This window comes from Oncorhynchus tshawytscha, linkage group LG05, assembly GCF_018296145.1.
Source record: "Oncorhynchus tshawytscha isolate Ot180627B linkage group LG05, Otsh_v2.0, whole genome shotgun sequence".
Taxonomy (NCBI): Eukaryota; Metazoa; Chordata; class Actinopteri; order Salmoniformes; family Salmonidae; genus Oncorhynchus; species Oncorhynchus tshawytscha.
Genome location: NC_056433.1, coordinates 49,960,489 through 49,981,804, shown reverse-complemented (window position 1 = coordinate 49,981,804; position 21,316 = coordinate 49,960,489). Strand labels below are relative to the sequence as shown.

Genomic DNA, 21,316 nt, shown 5'->3' with positions numbered 1-21,316 from the left:
AGAAAATATGAATCCCTACTGTGTAATAACCACAATTCATTCCACTTTCACATACTCACCATCATCATCATCATCATCACCGCTACTCCCTTTTGGAGGAATGCAGGTGAAGCTGGGAGAGCTTGTTCCAGAGAAAAGGTCTGGCACACACTCATATAGACAAACTCCGCCGTTATTTCCACACACAGCAGGGCCTGGGAACATCAGTAAGATAACATCAGTCAGATAACAGACTAATTGACACAAACTAAGGTTGAATCCAAACCTTTGTGTCTTGAGCAGTTATCAACGTTTACTCGATGGGCTGACAGATGCATACCTTTTGGTTGAAGAACCGGGTGAATGAGAACCAAGCCGCCTGGGGAAGCGATATTGGGCAGGATGACTCTAAAGAGGCTGCCATTGTGCTTGTCAGCACTACATATGGAGTGGGTGTCCTGTTCACTCCAGTATACATGTCCCTGAGAGACGTGAGAGATTAGTGAACATATGGCGACATCCAGAATACCACACTTTAGAGTGTATGAAACAATGGAATAATTAATGAGGGCTGGAATCCAAACCAGAAACTGTCTGCCCTGGATGCCATTTTATAATAATGGCGAGTATGTAAGGTGTACCATTTCCCCCCACTTCTGTGAAGACTTGGTGAACTTGTTCCAGAGAATAGAATCAACAATGCAATATTAGTTCAATGACACAAACTAGGATTTGAATACCAACCATTGTATATTTAAAAAATGTGTTTTTGCATATAGGTTATTTAACCTTTATTTAACTAGGCAAGTCAGTCACCAATTCTTATTTACAATGACGGCCTACCCTGTCCAAACTCGGACAACGCTGGGCCAATTGTGCGGCGCCCTATGGGACTCTCAATCATGGTCAGATGTGATACAGCCTGGATTTGAACCAGGGAATGTAGTGATGCCTCTAACACTGGGGCGGCAGGGTAGCCTAGTGGTTAGAGCGTTGGAAGTAACCGGAAGGTTGCAAGTTCAAACCCCCGAGCTGACAAGGTACAAATCTGTCGTTCTGCCCCTGAACAGGCAGTTAACCCACTGTTCCTAGGCCGTCTTTGTAAATAAGAATTTGTTCTTAACTGACTTGCCTAGTTAAATAAAGGTTAAAAAAAACATTTTTTTAAATGCAGCACCTTATACCACTGTGCCACCTGGGAGCATATACTGGGTGAAGCTTAGTGAACCTGTTCCAGACAATAGGTCTGGCACACACTCAACAATGCAATCAGTCACAATGATTAAATTACACTAGGATTTGCATCCCAAACATTGTACTTTGGGCACCAAGCCGAGCCGATATTGGGCAGAATGACTAAAGAGGCTGCCCACTGTGCTTCTCAGCAATATACACGTGTCCTGTTAGCTGTAGTAAACACATAGAGAGAAGAGAGAAGTGAGGGAACAGGGCGCAGCAGAGTGTATGCTTCTATACATAGAGAGAAGAGAGAAGTGAGGGAACAGGGCGCAGCAGAGTGTATGCTTCTATACATAGAAGAGAGAAGTGAGGGAACAGGGCGCAGCAGAGTGTATGCTTCTATACATAGAGAGAAGAGAGAAGTGAGGGAACAGGGCGCAGCAGAGTGTATGCTTCTATACATAGAGAGAAGAGAGAAGTGAGGGAACAGGGCGCAGCAGAGTGTATGCTTCTATACATAGAGAGAAGAGAGAAGTGAGGGAACAGGGCGCAGCAGAGTGTATGCTTCTATACATAGAAGAGAGAAGTGAGGGAACAGGGCGCAGCAGAGTGTATGCTTCTATACATAGAGAGAAGAGAGAAGTGAGGGAACAGGGCGCAGCAGAGTGTATGCTTCTATCAAACTTTTGTGTTTCTAACTTTACAGGGCTGGATTCTAAACCAGAAACATGCTCTATTGTAGTATGCCCTTGTGGTGTAAGCCACATTTGTACTATTTCCCCCCACTTCAGTCTTTCCAAATCTGTGATCATGAGTTTTCAAAGACTAAAGGAAAGGAAACAGGGGAAGGTCTACAGAATAAGACCTTAGTGTCATTTGGATGTCCATACCTCAAACACTGCCAATCCGAAGGGCCTGTCCAGGTATCCATTGGACTCCACCACGGTCTTGCGATGCTGCCCGTCGAACCCGACCCTCGAGATGGTGCGCATCCCTGAGTCAACCCAGTACAGGAGTTGTCGAGGCATGTCTGTAGGAAAAACACACGCTATTCAACTCTGACTTTTTAGTGGTACTATCTTATCAATTACATTAGTGTTTTGTAAATCAAAAACAGTTCAATTACTTGTTTCGATATCTCACAGCGGGATTCACCAGAATCTCTAGAAGCTCAAAGAACCAATCAGACGTCTCTCGGAAGACAGAAAGGTCAAGCCTCTACCCTCATTTTAAGGACACAAGGTCTCCACAGCAAGACGTGATTCCTGTTTCCTGCTTAAGGGTTCACAGGTTTGCCACTTAGGTTACGCGGCCGAGAGCAGGATATAGAGCTCTCCTCCTGTGTTTCGGGTAATATACTGAAAGGAAAGTTTTTCACACTTTTTCTACCCTTTGTCTTCTGTTATGGCTAGTGTCACACGGCTAGCTACTGAGACTTGGCTAGCTTCCACTGGCTAGCATTGTGCTACCTAGCTAAGCTCCTAGCCCACGAGCAATGCTCCCTCAAAAAAATTTCAGGACTGAGAACATTTCTGGTCTTCAGAGTGCAAACTTGAATGTTGTGAAAATTCTGTGCAAAACTGAGGCTGTACCCGCTTTGAGTTACAGTTTTAAACTTTCGCTACTGTAGCTATTTGATCCTAATGTAGACCTACCAGAGTGGCTTACCATCAAAAACAATGGAGAAAATGCATTCCATAACATTTTAACATGGAAATAGCTGTTCTATCATTCAGTCTACAGTAGTAGCCAATGTGTGGTGTTAAATGTAGGCCTACATTCCATGAGACTTTTGAAAAGAAAACATGCAGGGCTTGACATTGAAAATGTTGTTGTGTTGTTTGATGCAAGAAACCACTACCCTCTGCCTATTGGCTACTTAGCTTATTCAAGCCGGTCTCTGAGTGCTGGGTTCAGTAGTATCCCTTAACCTACTGAGAATGAGTGACCTCCAACGTTGGGTGTCTGCCCAAAGACTTTGTATACGACCTCACCTCAATCGAAAGATAAGGGTGACCTCAACATGTCTCTCGGCTCTGCGTCACTGGAAGAACCCCTTGATCTGCGTTTATGGCACTCCCCTAAGGGTGGTGTGAACAAGGAAGGTGGTGACTGACCCTCCTGAATTGCCCAGACGGACAATACGACTGTGATAGCATACATCAAGCCCAAGGGTGGCCCTTGCTCTCTGCGCTTACACAGCGTTATTCTGTGAAGAACACACCTACTCTCACTACACACGGCTCATCCCTACATCTTGGTAGCCCCTCGATGGCCATGGAAGCCCTGGTTTGCGGAGATCACACCCTTGCTTTACGGCAAGCTTTGGCAATTGCTGTTACGCAGAGATCTTCTGACCCAAACGAACCAAGAGATTTTCCACCCTCACCCTGACACCAGGGCCCAGCTCGTGAGAGGTTAAATCTGGATCCAACAGGCCTGCCTCTCAGAGTCAGAGACTATCCAGAGTGCCAGGGCCCCTTCTACATGCTCACTGTATGGAAACAAGTGGTATGACAAAAAACAGATAATTCCTTACCAATGCTCTGTATTCAAGGTTTTATGGTTTTTGCTGGACCTTTTTGGACAGAGGAAAGGATTTCTCCACTGTTAAGGTCTATCTAGCCGCTATCTAGCTCCGTCATATAGGCTTCGACAATAACACAGTGGGGAAAAACTCCTTGTGTTGTTTCATGAAGGGAGTGTGTCGCTTACGTAAAGTTTCCAAGCCTTTAGCCCCGTCTTGGGATCTGTCTATTGTGCTTGAGGCTATTTCACAGCAGCCTTTCGAGCCCCTGGAAAGCGTGGAGATGAAGGATCTCTCCTTAAAGAAGCTTTACTGGTCGCCTGAGCTCCACGCACAGTCAATTCACCATTCGAGCCTACAGTTTGCCCCAGGTTTTTCCAAGGTTTCCCCTCCGCCTTCATGCCTAAGGTCAGCGACAATTACAATTGTCTCGTCTTGAAGCTTGTGGCTTTCCACCCAGCGCCCTTCACGTCTACGGAGGAAGAGCATATCCACCGTCTTTGTCCAGTACACGCGTTGCACATATACTTGAATAGAACGAGAGCTTTGTGCAAGTGCGACCAACTCTGTCATTGGCACCTCCCTACAAGGGGAGGTGTTGAAGAATTTTTATCAATAATGACCAAATAATGCATACATTTGGCATAGAATTATAACTAACAGAAGTTATATGCTGTCTGATAAAGAATGGTTCTACATAGGCAAAGAGGAAGTGTTAATAGCTTATTTTCCATCTTCTTTTTAAATAGGAAGCCAATTTTTTTTCAGCACTTAGTTCCAAGTCTGATCAAACTCGTTTTCTCATGGCTCTCTTGTCCCTCTGTAGCAGACATATAGTGAGAAATATGTTTGGACAATGGAATCGCAATAAAATAACAGTATAGAATCGCAATCCATATAGAATTGTGAGAATCACAATACACAACATATCGGCACTTAAGTATCATAATAATATCATATCGTGAGGTCCCTGGAAATTCACAGCCCTAGTGATTAGGGGACTAAATTGAGCTTAACGAAGCTACTGATATGTAGACTCTCACCGAGTCACCTAACGCGTAACTGAGTGCCTATGGAACAGTCTTAAATTAACATGGACTGTCAATGGCAAAAAGTTGTTTTCTTACGAGTTCACATGTCAAACGACATGTTCGTTCACACGTATGTTGACGTTCAGATGCGTTTTTTAACGCGTGAACTTTGACATGCGTGTAAATGCGGGAATAAATAACATATTTCTGCTCCTGCCTTGTGTTTTTCACGTCCCAGTTATCAGGGGTTGATCATAGACTAATTCAAATCAAATCAAAGTTTATTAGTCACGTACACATATTTGCAGATATTATCGCAGGTGAAGTAAAATGCTGGTGTTTCTAGCTCCAACAGTGCAGTAATAATACCTAGCAATACAAAACAATACGCACATAATCCAGAAAGTTTTAAAAAATTAAGAAAATTCAGATGTCCAGATCAGAATCCGGAATATATACCCTACCAGTCAAAAGTTTGGACACATCTACTCATTCAATGGTTTTTATTTATTTGTACTATTTTGCAATCATGTAGTAACCAAAAAAGTGTTAAACAAATCAAAATATATTTTAGATTCTTCAAAGTTGCCACCCTTTGCCTTGATGACAGCTTTGCACACTCTTGGCATATTCTCTCAACCAGCTTCATGAGGAATGAGGAAATCAAGTTTTGATTATTTGAATCAGCTGTGTAGTGCTAGTGCAGCAACCAAAACGTGCACCCCTTGGGGTCCCCAGGACTGAGTTTGGAAAACCCTGGGCTAGATGATCATGCATTGTTAGATAGGCCTGTAGTGGATTGATGCATGTGGCATATAATTACTATTGGCGTGCATAATTGCCATGGTGTTTACATCAAACACAACAGCGCCAAAAAAACGAAACAAAATGTAGAATATAGGCAGTGTTAGACTTGGACTGGAATAGGTGCCGGTACTGTTTATATTTAGGTGCAGGAGCTCCAAAAAAACATTTCAGCTAATATTCTATAAGAGGTGCAGGAACTCAAGCAGCATAACATTTAAGGTGTCGGTACTCAGCTCTGGTAAGCTCCTGCCCAAGTCAAGCACTGAATATAGGCTACAGTTGCCAGCAGTACCATGTAAGAGGAAGACACGCTTCTTTTGAACCTAATGTAAAGAAAATCAAAATTGTATGAGTAGACCCTCCCGTAATTGAGAGGCTGACCGTATTATAATAGCCTGCAGATGAACATTATACTGTAGCTCAATGCTATTTTTTAAGACACAGGCGTCACGCAGATGTTTGTCAGGCGGTGGTATCACGACATGTCAGTCAGACACCTGCGGTGTGTGTGTGTATGTATATCTGGGTGGGTGTGTGCGTGAGTGCATGTGTGTTAAGGTGTGGTGAATCAGTGCAGGTGGTCAGTCCAGTTCAAGTGTTCAACAGTCTGATGGATTGTAGATAGAAACGGTCTCTGAACATGTTGGTATCAGACCTCATGCTCCTATACGTCTAACCGACGGTAAGGGAGAGAACAACTCGTGGCTGGGGTGTGTGGGGCCCTTGAAGATGCTGCGGCCTTCCTCAGGTACCGCTTCAGGTAATGTCCTGGGTGAGTGGGAGCACAGTCCCAGTGATATGCAAATATAATGCTGGATTTGCATTTGTAGTCTGTGATAGTCTATAGTCCTTTGCCACCTGCGTCGCGAGTCAGTTGTCGAACATCAATTAAATTTTGAGTTTGTATTGTCTTTTTCCGTCCCTAATGGATTTCCGTCCCTAAGGAATAAGAGGCATGCTCGAGAATGACCAGAGGGCAGGGGAGTGGCTCCTTATGAGGGGAGGAGCTCACCTCATTCACCACTGGACTTGTCTGTCTCCGACAGATGTGTGTTTGGTTCTTCAAACTTTGATAGATACTGATGAATCCCACTCTGAGATATCTCACTCATAATTACAGATAACCTGGGTTATGAAAATAACCTAGAGTTGTTGTAAATCCGAAATGAAAACTACATTTGGCCAACTAGTAAGCCAAAGATGGCGTAGCAGTGAAGATTGTGTTTTTTCCTCTCGTGTACTTTTGTATTTTTCGTAATATATATTTCAATTTTATTTTCAATCTCTTTTAGATTTTTAATTCGATTATACCTTCCGGTAACCTGCCTCACCCAATGTGATGCGGAATCGCTATTATTTTTAATTTTAGAACACATTCAAGAACCTCCAGAAGCTAACCAGCTAATTAGCTACAAGCTATTTAGTCATTGTTAGCCACTGCTTGCGGCTTTTACCTTCTGCACAGATACCAGCCCTGTTTTTAGCCTGGATAATACTCGCTAGTCTACCAGTATCGGACTGTCTCTACACAACAACGCCGGATTCCTGCCGTAATACCCTGGACCACTACTTCTGATCTTCACAGCTAGCTCGCAGCTAGCTCGCAGCTAGCTGCAGCTAGGTAGCTTGCAGTTAGCTCACAGCTAGCACACAGCTGCATGTCCCCAGGCACCCTCATTTGTTGACTTCTGTGATCAAAAAAGCCTTGGTTTCATGCATGTCAACATCAGAAGCCTCCTCCCTAAGTTTGTTTTACTCACTGCTTTAGCACACTCTGCCAACCCTGATGTCCTTGCTGTGTCTGAATCCTGGCTTAGGAAGGCCACCAAAAATTCAGAGATTTCCATACCCAACTATAATATTTTCCGTCACGATAGAACTGCCAAAGAGGGAAGAGTTGCAGTCAACTGCAGAGATAGCCTGTAAAGTAATGTCATACTTTCCAGGTCCATACCCAAACAGTTCAAACTTCTAATTTTAAAAATGAATCTTTCCAGAAATAAGTCTCTCACTGTTGCCGCCTGCCACCAACCCCCCTCAGCTCCCAGCTGTGCCCTGGACACCATCTGTGAATTGATCGCCCCCCATCTAGCTTCAGAGTTTGTTCTGTTAGGTGACCTAAACTGGGATATGCTTAACACCCCGGTAGTCCTACAATCTAAGCTAGATGCCCTCAATCTCACCCAAATCATCAAGGAACCCACCAGGTACAACCCTAAATCTGTAAACATGGGCACCCTCATAGACGTTATCCTGACCAACTGGCCCTCCAAATACACCTCCGCTGTCTTCAATCAGGATCTCAGCGATCACTGCCTCATTGCCTGTATCAGCTACGGGTCCGCGGTCAAACGACCACCCCTCATTACTGTCAAACGCTCCCTAAAACACTTCTGCGAGCAGGCCTTTCTAATCGACCTGGCCCGGGTATCCTGGAAGGATATTGCCTCAACTGACGGGATCAAAAAAAAAAGTAACTTCCTCACCATCTTAGATAAGCATGCTCCTTCAAAAAATGCAGAACTAAGAACAGATATAGCCCTTGGTTCACTCCAGACCTGACTGCCCTCGACCAGCACAAAAACATCCTGTGGTGGACTGCAATAGCATCGAATAGTCCCCGCGATATGAAACTGTTCAGGGAAGTCAGGAACCAATACACGGAGTCAGTCAGGAAAGCAAAGGCCAGCTTTTTCAAGCAGAAATTTGCATCCTGTAGCTCTAACTCCAAAAAGTTCTGGGACACTGTAAAGTCCATGGAGAACAAGAGCACCTCCTCCCAGCTGCCCACTGTACTGAGACCCACCCCCCCCGCAGCTACTCGCCCAAGCCTCCCCAGCTTCTCCTTTACCCAAATCCGATAGCAGATGTTCTGAAAGAGCTGCAAAACCTGGACCCATACAAATCAGCTGGGCTTGACAATCTGGACCCTCTATTTCTGAAACTATCCGTCGCCATTGTCGCAACCCCCATTACCAGCCTGTTAAACCTCTCTTTCATATCGTCTGAGATCCCCAAGGATTGGAAAGTTCCGCGGTCATCACCCCTCTTCAAAGGGGGAGACACCCTGGACTCAAACTGTTACAGATCTATATCCATCCTGCCCTGCCTATCTAAGGTCTTCGAAAGCCAAGTCAACAAACAGATCACTGACCATCTCGAATCCCACCGTACCTTCTCCGCTGTGCAATCTGGTTTCCGAGCTGGTCACGGGTGCCCCTCAGCCACGCTCAAGGTACTAAACGATATCATAACCGTACTGTGCAGCCATCTTCATCGACCTGGCCAAGGCTTTCGACTGTCAATCACCATGTTCTTATCGGCAGACTCAATAGCCTCGGTTTTTCTAATGACTGCCTTGCCTGGTTCACCAACTACTTTGCAGACAGAGTTCAGTGTGTCAAATCAGAGGGCATGTTGTCCGGTCCTCTGGCAGTCTCTATGGGGGTGCCACAGGGTTCAATTCTCGGGCCGACTCTTTTCTCTATATATATCAATGATGTTGCTCTTGCTGCGGGCGATTCCCTGATCCACCTCTATGCAGACAACACCATTCTGTATACTTCTGGCCCTTCCTTGGACACTGTTCTATCTAACCTCCAAACGAGCTTCAATGCCATACAACACTCCTTCCGTGGCCTCCAACTGCTCTTAAACGCTAGTAAAACCAAATGCATGCTTTTCAACCATTCACTGCCTGCACCCGCATGCCCGACTAGCATCACCACCCTGGATGGTTCCGACCTAGAATATGTGGACATCTATAAGTACCTAGGTGTCTGGCTAGACTGTAAACTCTCCTTCCAGACTCATATCAAACATCTCCAATCTAAAATCAAATCTAGAGTCGGCTTTCTATTTCGCAACAAAGCATCCTTCACTCACGCCGCCAAACTTACCCTAGTAAAACTGACTATCCTACCGATCCTCGACTTCGGCGATGTTATCTACAAAATAGCTTCCAATACTCTACTCAGCAAACTTGATGCAGTTTATCACAGTGCCATCCGTTGTGTTACTAAAACACCTTATACCACCCACCACTGCGACCTGTATGCTCTAGTCAGCTGACCCTCGCTACATATTCGGCGCCAGACCCACTGGCTCCAGGTCATCTACAAGTCCATGCTAGGTAAAGCTCTGCCTTATCTCAGTTCACAGGTCACGATGGCAACACCCACCCGTAGCACGCGCTCCAGCAGGTGTATCTCACTGATCATCCCTAAAGCAAACACCTCATTTGGCAGCCTTTCCTTCCAGTTCTCTGCTGCCTGTGACTGGAACGAATTGCAAAAATCACTGAAGTTGGAGACTTATCTCCCTCACCAACTTTAAACATCTGCTATCTGAGCAGCTAACCGATCGCTGCAGCTGTACATAGTCCATCTGTAAATAGCCCACCCAATCTACCTACCTCATCCCCATACTGTTTTTATTTTATTTACTTTTATGCTCTTTTGCACACCAGTATCTCTACCTGCACATGACCATCTGATCATTTATCATTCCAGTGTTAATCTGCTAAATTGTAATTATTCGCCTACCTCATGCCTTTTGCACACAATGTATATAGACTCTTTTTTCCCCTTTTTTTCTACTGTGTTATTGACTTGTTTATTGTTTACTCAATGTGTAACTCTGTGTTGTTGTCTGTTCACACTGCTATGCTTTATTTTGGCCAGGTCACAGTTGTAAATGAGAACCTGTTCTCAACTAGCCTACCTGGTTAAATAAAGGTAAAATAAAAAAATTAAAAACACTTACATTCCAAGAAATATAAAACCAGTTTGGTGTAATACACATGTATAGAAGAACAGCCAAACATACCCAGAGAGATGGCGACTGGGTTCCATATGGCTGAGGTGATTAGTGGCAGCCTGCCTTCTCCATCCAGGCCAGCACGCTCGATCCTGGGGGAGCTGCCACCTTCTGCCCAGAACAAGAACCTGGGGAAACAGGAGCTCTCCATGACTACATTGGATCCGGCTTTGACATCCACATCTCTCCTGGGGGCATTCAAGACAGACTTTGAACCATCTAAATTAGTGTTGATCTAAACCCTATGAAACTCTGTGCAAGCTGGAGACTGTAATTTGCGCTCAAAGGCCTACTAATTTACATTTTGGGTACAGTGAACTGATTTCATTTTTATTATAATTTTTTTAATAGGAGGCCATGTTTGAGATCGAAAACCCTTATTGAAATTGAGAATACATCTTAAAAAAACATATTTCTTCATAGTAAAAACAAATATATATATCTAATATTTAGAATTTGATTATGTAGTTGAGTTTTTAAAATATTTTTTATTTAAGCACAATGACCTGGGTGCATACAATAGGTCTCCACGACTAATATTGAGAACTTCCAATCCAGCCTACCCCAACAAGGGTTCCACAGCCACTCCAGTGGGCATGGCCAGCCCTCCAATCAGGAGGCGTTGTGCAGAGACGTCCAGACGGGCCACATCGATGGAGTGAGTATCAGCGTTGGTCCAGTAGAGAAGCTCATGGATCCAGTCCACAGCCAGACCCAGGACAGCACCATGGCCTTTCAACAGCAGGACAGGCTCCAGGGGCTTCCCATCCATGGAGATCCTAAAGGGCACGCAGGACAGATCAAATGTATGGGAACTAACATCTAGTACCATTTCAGAGCAAAAGAACTGTGGTCAACATTCATATTGATATTAACAAGGGCCAGATTCAGAAAGTGTTTAACTCTGAGATGTGTACCTGTAGATGGAGCCTTGTCCTGGCCTTGCCCAGTAGACAGTGCGGTTTGCAGTCAGGGCAGCCATTGGCCCTGGTCCCAGTAAGTGAGCAGCCATCTCCCTGTACTCCATACCGGCAGTGTTGACCCGGCGCACCCCCTCAGAACTGCTCAACACCAGCTGAGCCACGTCTCCTGCGAGTATACTCAAATCAGTCCCAGACACTCAGGACTAACAAAAATACATCAACAAGCACAATGACAGAAAGGGCAATAGTAGACAGATATGCACATCAAATGAAAAAATGTATCCTGCCCTTTCCAATATCACTTTTGTTTATTAGCTTAATCAATTTGAATTTCCAATGTCACACCTTCAGTAATGCAGGGCCTAAGGTTAGGTTACTCTACATGCAACAGACTGAAGACTGAACGCACACTGGCATCATTAGCAAAGAGAAAGAGGGATGTAATCATTAGCCCAAACCGAATGTTTTGCAACAATATTTATATTGGACAAATTCAGATAGGTCCCTCCCTGTTTCGTTTGCTTCTGTTTAAAAAGGTATCGAACAGTGACCCAAGTATGAAAAATGACTGTAGCTGGTACATTGACAAAGTTGATCATAAAGTTACTGGTCCCCTCGCCCTAGTCAAATGTTTGGATTCAGGAGGCAGGCATTATTTCTAGCTTTATGCAACGTCAGGTAAAGCTGGAAATGTTATACACCAATCGTAGCATCATAGAATCTTAACTCATTTAAATAAGTAACGCCTTAAAACAGTCATCACGTGCGTATCATATGGCTTTGTTTACAAACCGAAGAAAGGTGCAACTGCAGCCCGCAATTTGTGGTGTTCCTGCATGTGGGTATTCTGGCATCTGCAGGAACCCCCCTTTATAGTTCTGTTGGTACATTTTAAAGCTATGACTCCAGTCCATAGGCAGGAGGCAGGGGTGCTCCAATACAGTATATGGCAGTAATGCACCATAATGTTGGATGCCAACTGCTGATTTTATTTTATTTCAGCATTATTTAACTAGGCAAGTCAGTTAAGAACAAATTATTTTAAAATGACAGCCTAGACCGGCCAAACCTGGACGATGTTGGGCCAATTGTGCGCCGCCCTATGGGACTCCCAATCGTGGCCAGATGTGATACCCTTGTTTGAATTCAGGCCGTGTCTGTAGTGATGCCTCAAGCACTGAGCTGTAGTGCCTTAGACCGGTGCGCCACTCAGGAGCGATAAACCATTCCGGTATACAGCAGGTGGGAGGAGAGGCGACACCGTGTGCTAGTTAGCTAACTAGCAAGCTAGCACACGGTGTCGCTAACAAGCAAGGCAACCAACTAGTTAGCACACAGTGTTGCTCCAGCCTTCCGCCTGCTGTAGTAGCATGATCGACCTGTATACAGTGTGCTTCGCCCCTGCCTGTCGGGCACGGATTTCCCGCAGTGCTGTTAACAATGGTGAGGGCAGTTGTTCGGCAGGCGGGAGCGAAGGACACTATCTACCAGTAGCTAGCAAAGATGACTTCACAGGACGGGGACGTACCCACATGTAGGAAGTCCCCGAATTACAGGCTGCAGTTGCACACTATTGGCAAACCATAAGACAGCTCAAGCAGAATGTGGTAGAACAATACTGGCAACTAACCCCTTTTCATCTGTGTAGAAAAAGAACACTGTTGTTACTGGATGCCATTGTGTGAATTTAACATTGTGTTAATTTAACACTATTTTATGTAGAATGAGAGCAGTGACAGCAAAGCAAAAACTAAACAATGAGGTCGAAGGAATTGTCCGTAGAGCTTCGAGACAGGATTGTGTCGAGGCACAGATCTGGGGGAAGGGTACAAAAAAGATTATACAGCATTGAAGGTCCCCAAGAACACAATGGCCTCCATCATTCTTAAATGGAAAAAGTTTGGAACCACCAAGACTCTTCCTAGACTTGGCCGCCCGGCCAAAGTGAGCAATCGGGTGAGAAGGGCCTTGGTCAGGGAGGTGACGAAGAACCAGATGGTCACTGACAGAGCTCCAGAGTTCCTCTGTAGAGATGGGAGAACCTTCCAGAAGGACAACGGTCTCTGCAACACTCCACCAATCTGGCCTTTATGGTAGAGTGGCCAGACGGTAGCCACTCCTCAGTAAAATGCACATGACAGCCTGCTTAGAGTTTACCAAAGGGCAATATTCAACCCTAGTGTGTATAATATTTGTAATTTACCCCTGGGGTAGCGGTATTATAATTTCACTTTCCAACTCCTTTCCACTATCATCAAGCTGTAATGGTAGACATTTTAGAAAATGAAATATCTACTCTGTCTACACAGCTTCCAAGGCAATCACTCCGCAGGAATGCGGTGACACAAAATCAGCTTTCCCAAGGCAAAGGAGGGATATGTTGTGAAGCATGTGAAGACAGACATCAACATATTATTCATTTCAAATCAATTGAGCATTTCAGGCACACAAAAAGTCCTAATACAAACATTTAAAAAATTTCACAAAAAGTGCACAACCAAATATTGCATATTTCAAATTGAGTACTTCAAAAACACTAGAAAACACATTGTAGAAAGAGTAGATCACTACATCAACAAACCCAAACTCATTTAACAAACATGACCCTTTTCAAAAGAATTACAGTCTACATAGACAGGCTCCTGGATCTCCTCTTCAACGAGGTCACCCTTGACCCAACACCGTATGTGGGGAAGCTGTTTGAGCTGTCCATCCCAGGACCCCTGTCTGCCCATTGTGAGAGGCCTGGCAAAGAGGAGGCCATAGCTGAAGCCAAGTGGGTCACTGAAGCCTGTTGGACTAGTAACCTTCCGGTTACTAGTCCAACGCTCTAACCACTACGCTACCATGCCGCCCGTTTAAATGTTCACACTAGTAAACAGGTTGAAAATGGCAGATATGGCAGCACTGATAAACACCTAAATTGGAACTCAGTGGTTGTACAGTAACATGATGCACTGTACATGACATCAGAGCTCATCCATCCAACCTGACACAACTGTGGGACGCACTGGAGTCAAAATGAACCAGTATCCCTGTGGAACGCTTGACACCTTGTAGAGTCCATGCTCCGATGAATTGAGGCTGTTCTGAGGGCAAAGGGGGGGGGGTGTCGTGGCAGAATCAGAAACCTTTAGGTAACATTTATAAATAAGATGTTTTATTAATTTTCATATGTAAAAGTATCTTTTAAACCATGTGAAGGGATGATTGAGGGGGAACCAATTATCTCTTGGCTCCACAATGTCTGTGTGCCAGTCACTCCCTACTTTTCCCATTGGGGAGAGGTTAGGCTTGTCTTCTTATGGGAATGTGTCTAACTATTTTCATGTCCCCTCTGAGGTTGCCCTTATCTTGATTTAGTATATGGCCTAGGAGGCTCACTGTCTCTCTGTGATCTTGTCCAGGAGGGGGTGTATTTGATATATGCCATTGGATGAGGTAATGTTTTTGGTCCGAAGTGGTACCAAGAGCGAGGTAAGAACTTAGTTTAGGAGACCAAACTGAATGATAATTTATAGCCAATGCTGTCTGGCTATGTGTGTCTTTGCTATAAAGGATCTCAGTTGCCAATATGTAAGCACTCTCAGAGAATTCATTTATAGACACGGAATTGATCTGAGAGTCACAGGGTTGTGATGGAGCTCATCTCAGCTCTAGCAAGATTTGGTAATACAGGAAATTTCAACGACGGCGGGGGGTGCAACTCAATATTAGGAAGGTGTTCCTAATGTTTGATATTTTCAGTGTACAGTTCTAACGTTTATGATCACTGTTTGATGTAGTTATAAGATGATATGGCATCATAGCCTGGGTTGTTCTGAACAGACTTGCATGGTCTGGTGTTGGAAAACAACAATACATTTGGTTTTTAATACTGGCTGATGTAATTAACCCCCAGGGGTATGCGCAATGCCACCGGGGGTACGCCATATAAAAATGTGATTCACATTTTTTTATATATATAAAACATTTTTTACAGTTTTTTTTCCTTCACATTTTCAAACAGGCCATTTATATTTTCCAACGAGGCCTCATTTCCCTGCCAAAAATAAAATAAAATAATCTAGTGTTCAGCGAAATAACAACAAAATGTCAAATACAGGTAGCCTAGTCAAATAATTAACATCCAATCACATTAACCGTTACTCTCTCGTGGGAAGATGGTGCCGAAGAACATGGCTGACGTTTTACATTCTCCCAACCAGTTGTGCTATTTTATAATTTTTTTTTGCATTTTGTGTAACTTATTTTTTTATTTATTGCGTATATAATGTTGCTGCTACCGTCTCTTATGACCGAAAATCATTTCTGGACATCAGAAAAGCGATTACTCACCACGGACTGGAAGAAGATTTTTCCTTTAACGAGTCCGACGAGAAGGATATCCTGCTTTCACTGGAACAGGCCCAGATCCACGCTTTTTGCGTGAAAAAAAGACGCCGGAAAAGGGGCCTCAGATCGGGCATCCTTCTGAGAATCCGGAGGCGAGAGAGTAAACTCCCACTGCCTTCCATCTTCTTGCTAACGTGCAATCATTGGAAAATAAAATTGATGACCTACCAATAAGATTATCCTTGCAACAGGACATTAAAAACTGTAACATCTTATGTTTCACCGAGACGTGGCTGAACGACAATACAGACAATATAGAGCTAGCGGGACTTTCCATGCACCGGGGGGAACAGAGACTCTACCTCTGGTAAGCTGAGGGGTGGGGGTGTGTGTCTTTTTGTCAATAACAGCTGGTGCGCGATGTCTAATTTTAAAGAAGTCTCGAGGTATTGCTCGCCTGAGGTAGTGTACCTTATGATAAGCTGTAGACCACACTATCTACCAAGAGAGTTCTCATCTCTATTATTCGTAGCCGTCTATTTACCACCACAAAACAAAGCTGGCACTAAGACCGTTCTTAACCAACTCTACAAGGCCATATGCAAAGAAGAAAATGCTCACCAAGAAGCGGCGCTCCTAGTGGCCGGGAACATTAATGCAGGCAAACTTAAATCAGTTTTACACAAAAAAAAAATCCTAGACCACCTTTACACCACACACAGAGGTGCATACAAAGCTCTCCCCCACCCTCCATTTGGCAAATCTGAACATAATTCCCGCTATCCCCGAAACATCAAACAAGCAAAGTGTCAATACAGGATTAAGATTGAATCCTACTACACCGGCTCTGACGCTCAACGGATGTGGCAGGGCTTGAAAACTAGCGAGCTGCCCAGTGATGCGAGCCTACCAGACGAGCTAAATGCCTTTTATGCTTGCTTCGAGTCAAGCAACACTGAAGCATGCACGAGAGCAACAGCTGTTCTGGATGACTGTGTGATAATGCTCTCGGTAGCCGATGTGAACAAAACCTTTAACTTCTTGGATATAGGGGGCGCTCTTTTAATTTATGGATAAAAAAACGTGCCCGTTTTAAGCGCAATATTTTGTCACGAAAAGATGCACTCGACTATGCATATAATTGACAGCTTTGGAAAGAAAACACCTAACGTTTCCAAAACTACAAAGATATTATCTGTGAGTGCCACAGAACTCATGCTACAGGCGAAACCAAGATGAAACTTCAAACAGGAAATGAGCAGAATTTTTGAGGCTCTGTTTTCCATTGTTTCCTTATATGGCTGTGAGTGCGCCAGGAATGAGCCTGCCCTTTCTGTCGTTTCCCCAAGTTGTCTGCAGCATTGTGACGTATTTGTAGGCATATCATGGAAGATTGGCCATAGGAGACTACATTTACCAGGGGTCCGCCCGGTGTCCTTTGTCTAAATTGGTGCGTAATCTCCAAGCTGCACGCATTGATCCATGTGATTGAGGGGAGAGAGGAGACTTCCACGAACGATATATCATCGAAGAGATATGTGAAAAACACCTTGAGGATTGATTCTAAACAACGTTTACCATGTTTCAGTCGATATTATGGAGTTAATTTGGAAAAAAGTTTGGCGTTTTGATGACTGAATTTTCGGGGTTTTTTGGTAGCCAAACGTGATGTACAAAACGGAGCGATTTCTCCTACACAAAGAATCTTTTTGGACAACTGAACATTTGCTATCTAACTGAGAGTCTCCTCATTGAAAACATCCGAAGTTCTTCAAAGGTAAATGATTTTATTTGAATGCTTTTCTTGTTTTTGTGAAAATGTTGCCTGCTCAATGCTAACGCTAAATGCTACGCTAGCTATCAATACTGTTACACAAATGCTTGTTTTGCTATGGTTGAAAAGCATATTTTGAAAATCTGAGATGACAGTGTTAACAAAACTCTAAGCTTGAGAGCTAGCATATTTATTTCATTTAATTTGCTATTTTCATGAATAGTTAACGTTGCGTTATGGTAATGAGCTTGAGGCTGTATTCACAATCCCGGATCCGGGATGGCTAGAATCAAGAGGTTATTAAACAGGCCAACATTCACAAAACCACTGGGCCAGACGGATTACCAGGACGTGTACTCAAAGCATGCACGGACCAACTGTCAAGTGTCTTCACTGACATTTTCAACCTCTCCCTGACCTAGTCTGTAATACCTACATGTTTCAAGCAGACCACCATAGTCCCTGTGCCCAGGGAAGTGAAGGTAACCTGCCGAAATGATTACCGCCCCGTGGCACTCACGTTGGTAGCCAAGAAGTGCTTTGAAAGGCTGGTCATGGCTCACATCAACAGCATCCTACAGGACACCCTAGACCCACTCCAATTCGCATAACGCCCCAACAGATCCAATCTCAATTCGCACTCCATACTGCCCTTTCCCACCTGGACAAAAGGAACACCTATGTAAGAATGAACAGAATGCTGTTCATTGACTACAGCTGAGCATTCAACACCATAGTGCCCACAAAGCTCATCACCAAGCTAAGGACTCTGGGACTAAACACTTCCCTCTGCAACAGGATTCTGGACTTCCTGACGGGCTGCCCCCAGGTGGTAAGAGTAGGCAAAAATATGTCTGCCACGCTGATCCTTAACACTGGAACCCCTCAGAGGTGTGTACTTAGTCCCTTCCTGTATTCCCTGTTCACCCACGACTGCGTGGCCAAACACGACTCCAACACCATCATTAAGTTTGCTGACAACACAACAGTGGTAGGCCGACAAGGATGAAACAGCCCATAGGGAGGAGGTCAGAACTGGCAGTGTGGTGTCAGGACAACAACCTCTCCCACAATGTGAGCAAGACAAAGGAGCCGATCGTGAACGATGGGAAAAGGCAGGCCGAACAAGCCCCCATTAACATCGACTGGGCTGTAGTGGAGCAGGTCGAGAGTTTCAAGTTCCTTGGTGTCCACATCACCAACGAACTATCATGGTCCAAACATACCAAGACAGTCGTGAAGAGGGCACGACAAAACCTTTTCCTCTCAGGAGACTGAAAAGATTTGGAATGGGTCCCCAGATCCTCAAAAGGTTCAACAGCTGCACAATCGAAAGCATCCTGACCGGTTGCATCACCATCTGGTAAGGCAACTGCTCGGCATCTGACCGTAATGCGCTACAGAGGGTAGTGCGAACGGCCCAGTACATCACTGGGGCCAAGCTTCCTGCCATCCAGGACCTATATAATAGGCAGTGTCAGAGGAAAGCCCATAACATTTTCAGAGACTCCAGTCACCAAGGTTATAGACTGTTTTCTCTGCTACCGCACGGCAAGTGGTGCCGGAACGCCAAGTCTAGGACAAAAATGCTTCTCGACAGCTTCTACCCCCAAGCTATAAGACTGCTAAACAATTAATAAAAATCGCCACCGGATCATTTACATTGACCCCCCCTCCCTTTTGTACACTGCTGCTACTCGCTGTTTGTCACTTCACCCCCACCTACATGTACAGATTACCTCAACTAGCCTGTACCCCCGCACACTGACTCAGTACCAGTGCCCCCAGTATATAGCCTCGTTATTCTTATTGTGTTACTTTTTATTACTACTTTTTATTTTAGTCTACTTGGTAAATATTTTCTTATTCTTGAACTGCACTGTTGGTTAAGGGCTTGTATGTAAGCATTTCAAGGTAAAGTCTACACTTGTTGTATTCGGCGCATGTGACGAATAAAGTTTGATTTGATTTGAATTCCACTAACGGTCCGTATGTGGACAAACGTAGCTGCTGTTGGTATCTGTACTGATGGTGCAAAAGCCATGACAGGGAGAGAGTGGAGTAGTAACGCGCGTGCAAGAAACTCTTGCTGCCAAGGGAAAGCCTGACAGCTTGAAAGACGTTTTGGACACTACAGTGAAAATGTTTAACTTTGTTAAAGCAAGGCCCCTGAACTCTCGTGTGTTTCTGCACTCTGTAATGATATGGGCAGCGACCATGTAACGCTTTTAAAACATACAGAAGTGTGCTGGTTATCAAGGAGCAAAGTATTGAGACTTTTTAAATTGAGAGACGAGCTTAAAGTTCTTTAATGACCATCATTTTCACTTGTCTGACCGCTTGCATGATGACGAGTTTCTCACACGACTGGCCTATCTGGGTGATATTTTCCTCGCCTGAATGATCTGAATCTAGGATTACAGGGACTCTCTGCAACTATATTCAATTTACAGTACAAAATTTAGGCTAGGATTAAGAAGTTGGAACTCTTCTCTGTCTGCATTAACAAGGACAACACACAGGTTTTTCCATCATTGTATGATTTTTTGTGTGCAAATGAACTTGTGATATAGTGAAGCGCCTGAGTGAGTTGGGTGCGCAATTACACAGGTACTTTCCCGAAACAAATGACACAAACAACTGGATTCATTATCCCTTTCCTGCCCTGCCTCCAGTCCACTTACCGATATCTGAACAAGAGAGCCTCATTGGAATTGCAACAAGACGTTCAGTGAAAATTTTATTTAATCAGAAGCCACTGACAAATTTCTGGATTGGGCTGCGCTCAAAGTATCCTGCCTTGGCAAATCGTGCTGTTAAGACACTATTGCCCTTTGAAACCACGTACCTATGTGCGAGTGGATTCTCTGCCCTCACTAGCATGAAAACTAAATACAGGCACAGACTGTGTGTGGAAAATTATTTAAGACAGACTCTCTCCAATACAACCCGACGTTGCAGAGTTATGTGCATCCTTTCATTAACCTCTGGTGAGTTATTCACAATTTATTTTCGATGACCAAATAATGTTTTATATGTAAAATAACTAAATAAAGAGGACAATTATAGATTATTATTATTTGTGCCCTTGTCCTATAAGAGCTCTTTGTTACTTTCCACGAGCCGGGTTGTGACAAAAACTCACACTCATTCTTATGTTTAATACATGTAGCGTATAGTCTGTGTGTGGCAGGCTTATAATGATGGCAAAAAAACAACATTTGAGAGTGCACTGACCCTGGTGCTAGAGGGGGTACGCAGCTGGAGGTTGAATGTTTGAAGGGGTACGGGACTATAAAAGTTTGGGAACCACTGCACTAGAGCAATGAAAAGATCCATCATTAATTACTCTGATGATCACAACAACAAAAAAGCTGTTTGCTCAAGCCCTCTGTCCCGAACACATTCAGCAGGTCAGGTATGTGTTGAGATACTTGTAAGTCATTGACATTCATATAAAATCCTGTATAGAAACTGTCAAGTGGTGCAAATTCCACACGTCGGGCAGTAGGGATGGCGACATTGTTATCTGTCTAAAGTAAATTTGACAACATCATAATGATGATGACAAAGTTGCTTCCTACAAATGATCTGCCTACTTTAGCAACATCATCAGATTACCAAGACAATATAGTGTAATTTACACAGAGCAATCAGCAGCCCCCGTTATGACTGGGCACGACTTTCGGGAGTCACTATGGCTGAGATGTCTTTAGAACGTTCATAACAATGGCGTGATGCGGCCGAGTGACGGAGGTGCAACCTTCCCATGAATACATTTGGATTCGAATACTGGCTGTAAATATGTAATTATTCTCCCTATTCACTAGATTAGAGCAACAGAAAGCTCTATCATTAATTAATTACTCTGATGATCACAAAAATAAAATGCTGTTCGCTCAAAAAAAAACTTGTTCAAGCCTCTATCCCGCACACATTTAGA

General features: G+C 44.0%; 1 protein-coding gene across 4 annotated transcripts in view; it reads right to left on the bottom strand.

Moving 5' to 3' along the window:
• LOC112250759 (low-density lipoprotein receptor-related protein 8) overlaps positions 1–21,316 on the bottom strand; it is a 33,016-nt gene that overhangs the window by 6,860 nt on the left and 4,840 nt on the right. For 3 of the 4 annotated variants that reach the window (XM_024421167.2, XM_024421166.2, XM_024421168.2), the window contains 6 exons: positions 11,259–11,430; positions 10,905–11,120; positions 10,351–10,469; positions 2,049–2,188; positions 320–461; positions 60–194 (listed from right to left, as the gene is read on the bottom strand). In XM_024421167.2, coding sequence (XP_024276935.1) covers positions 60–194; positions 320–461; positions 2,049–2,188; positions 10,351–10,469; positions 10,905–11,120; positions 11,259–11,430 — 924 coding nt within the window. The remainder of the gene's footprint in view (positions 1–59; positions 195–319; positions 462–2,048; positions 2,189–10,350; positions 10,470–10,904; positions 11,121–11,258; positions 11,431–21,316) is intronic. The other variant, XM_042322038.1, reaches the window with a different exon arrangement.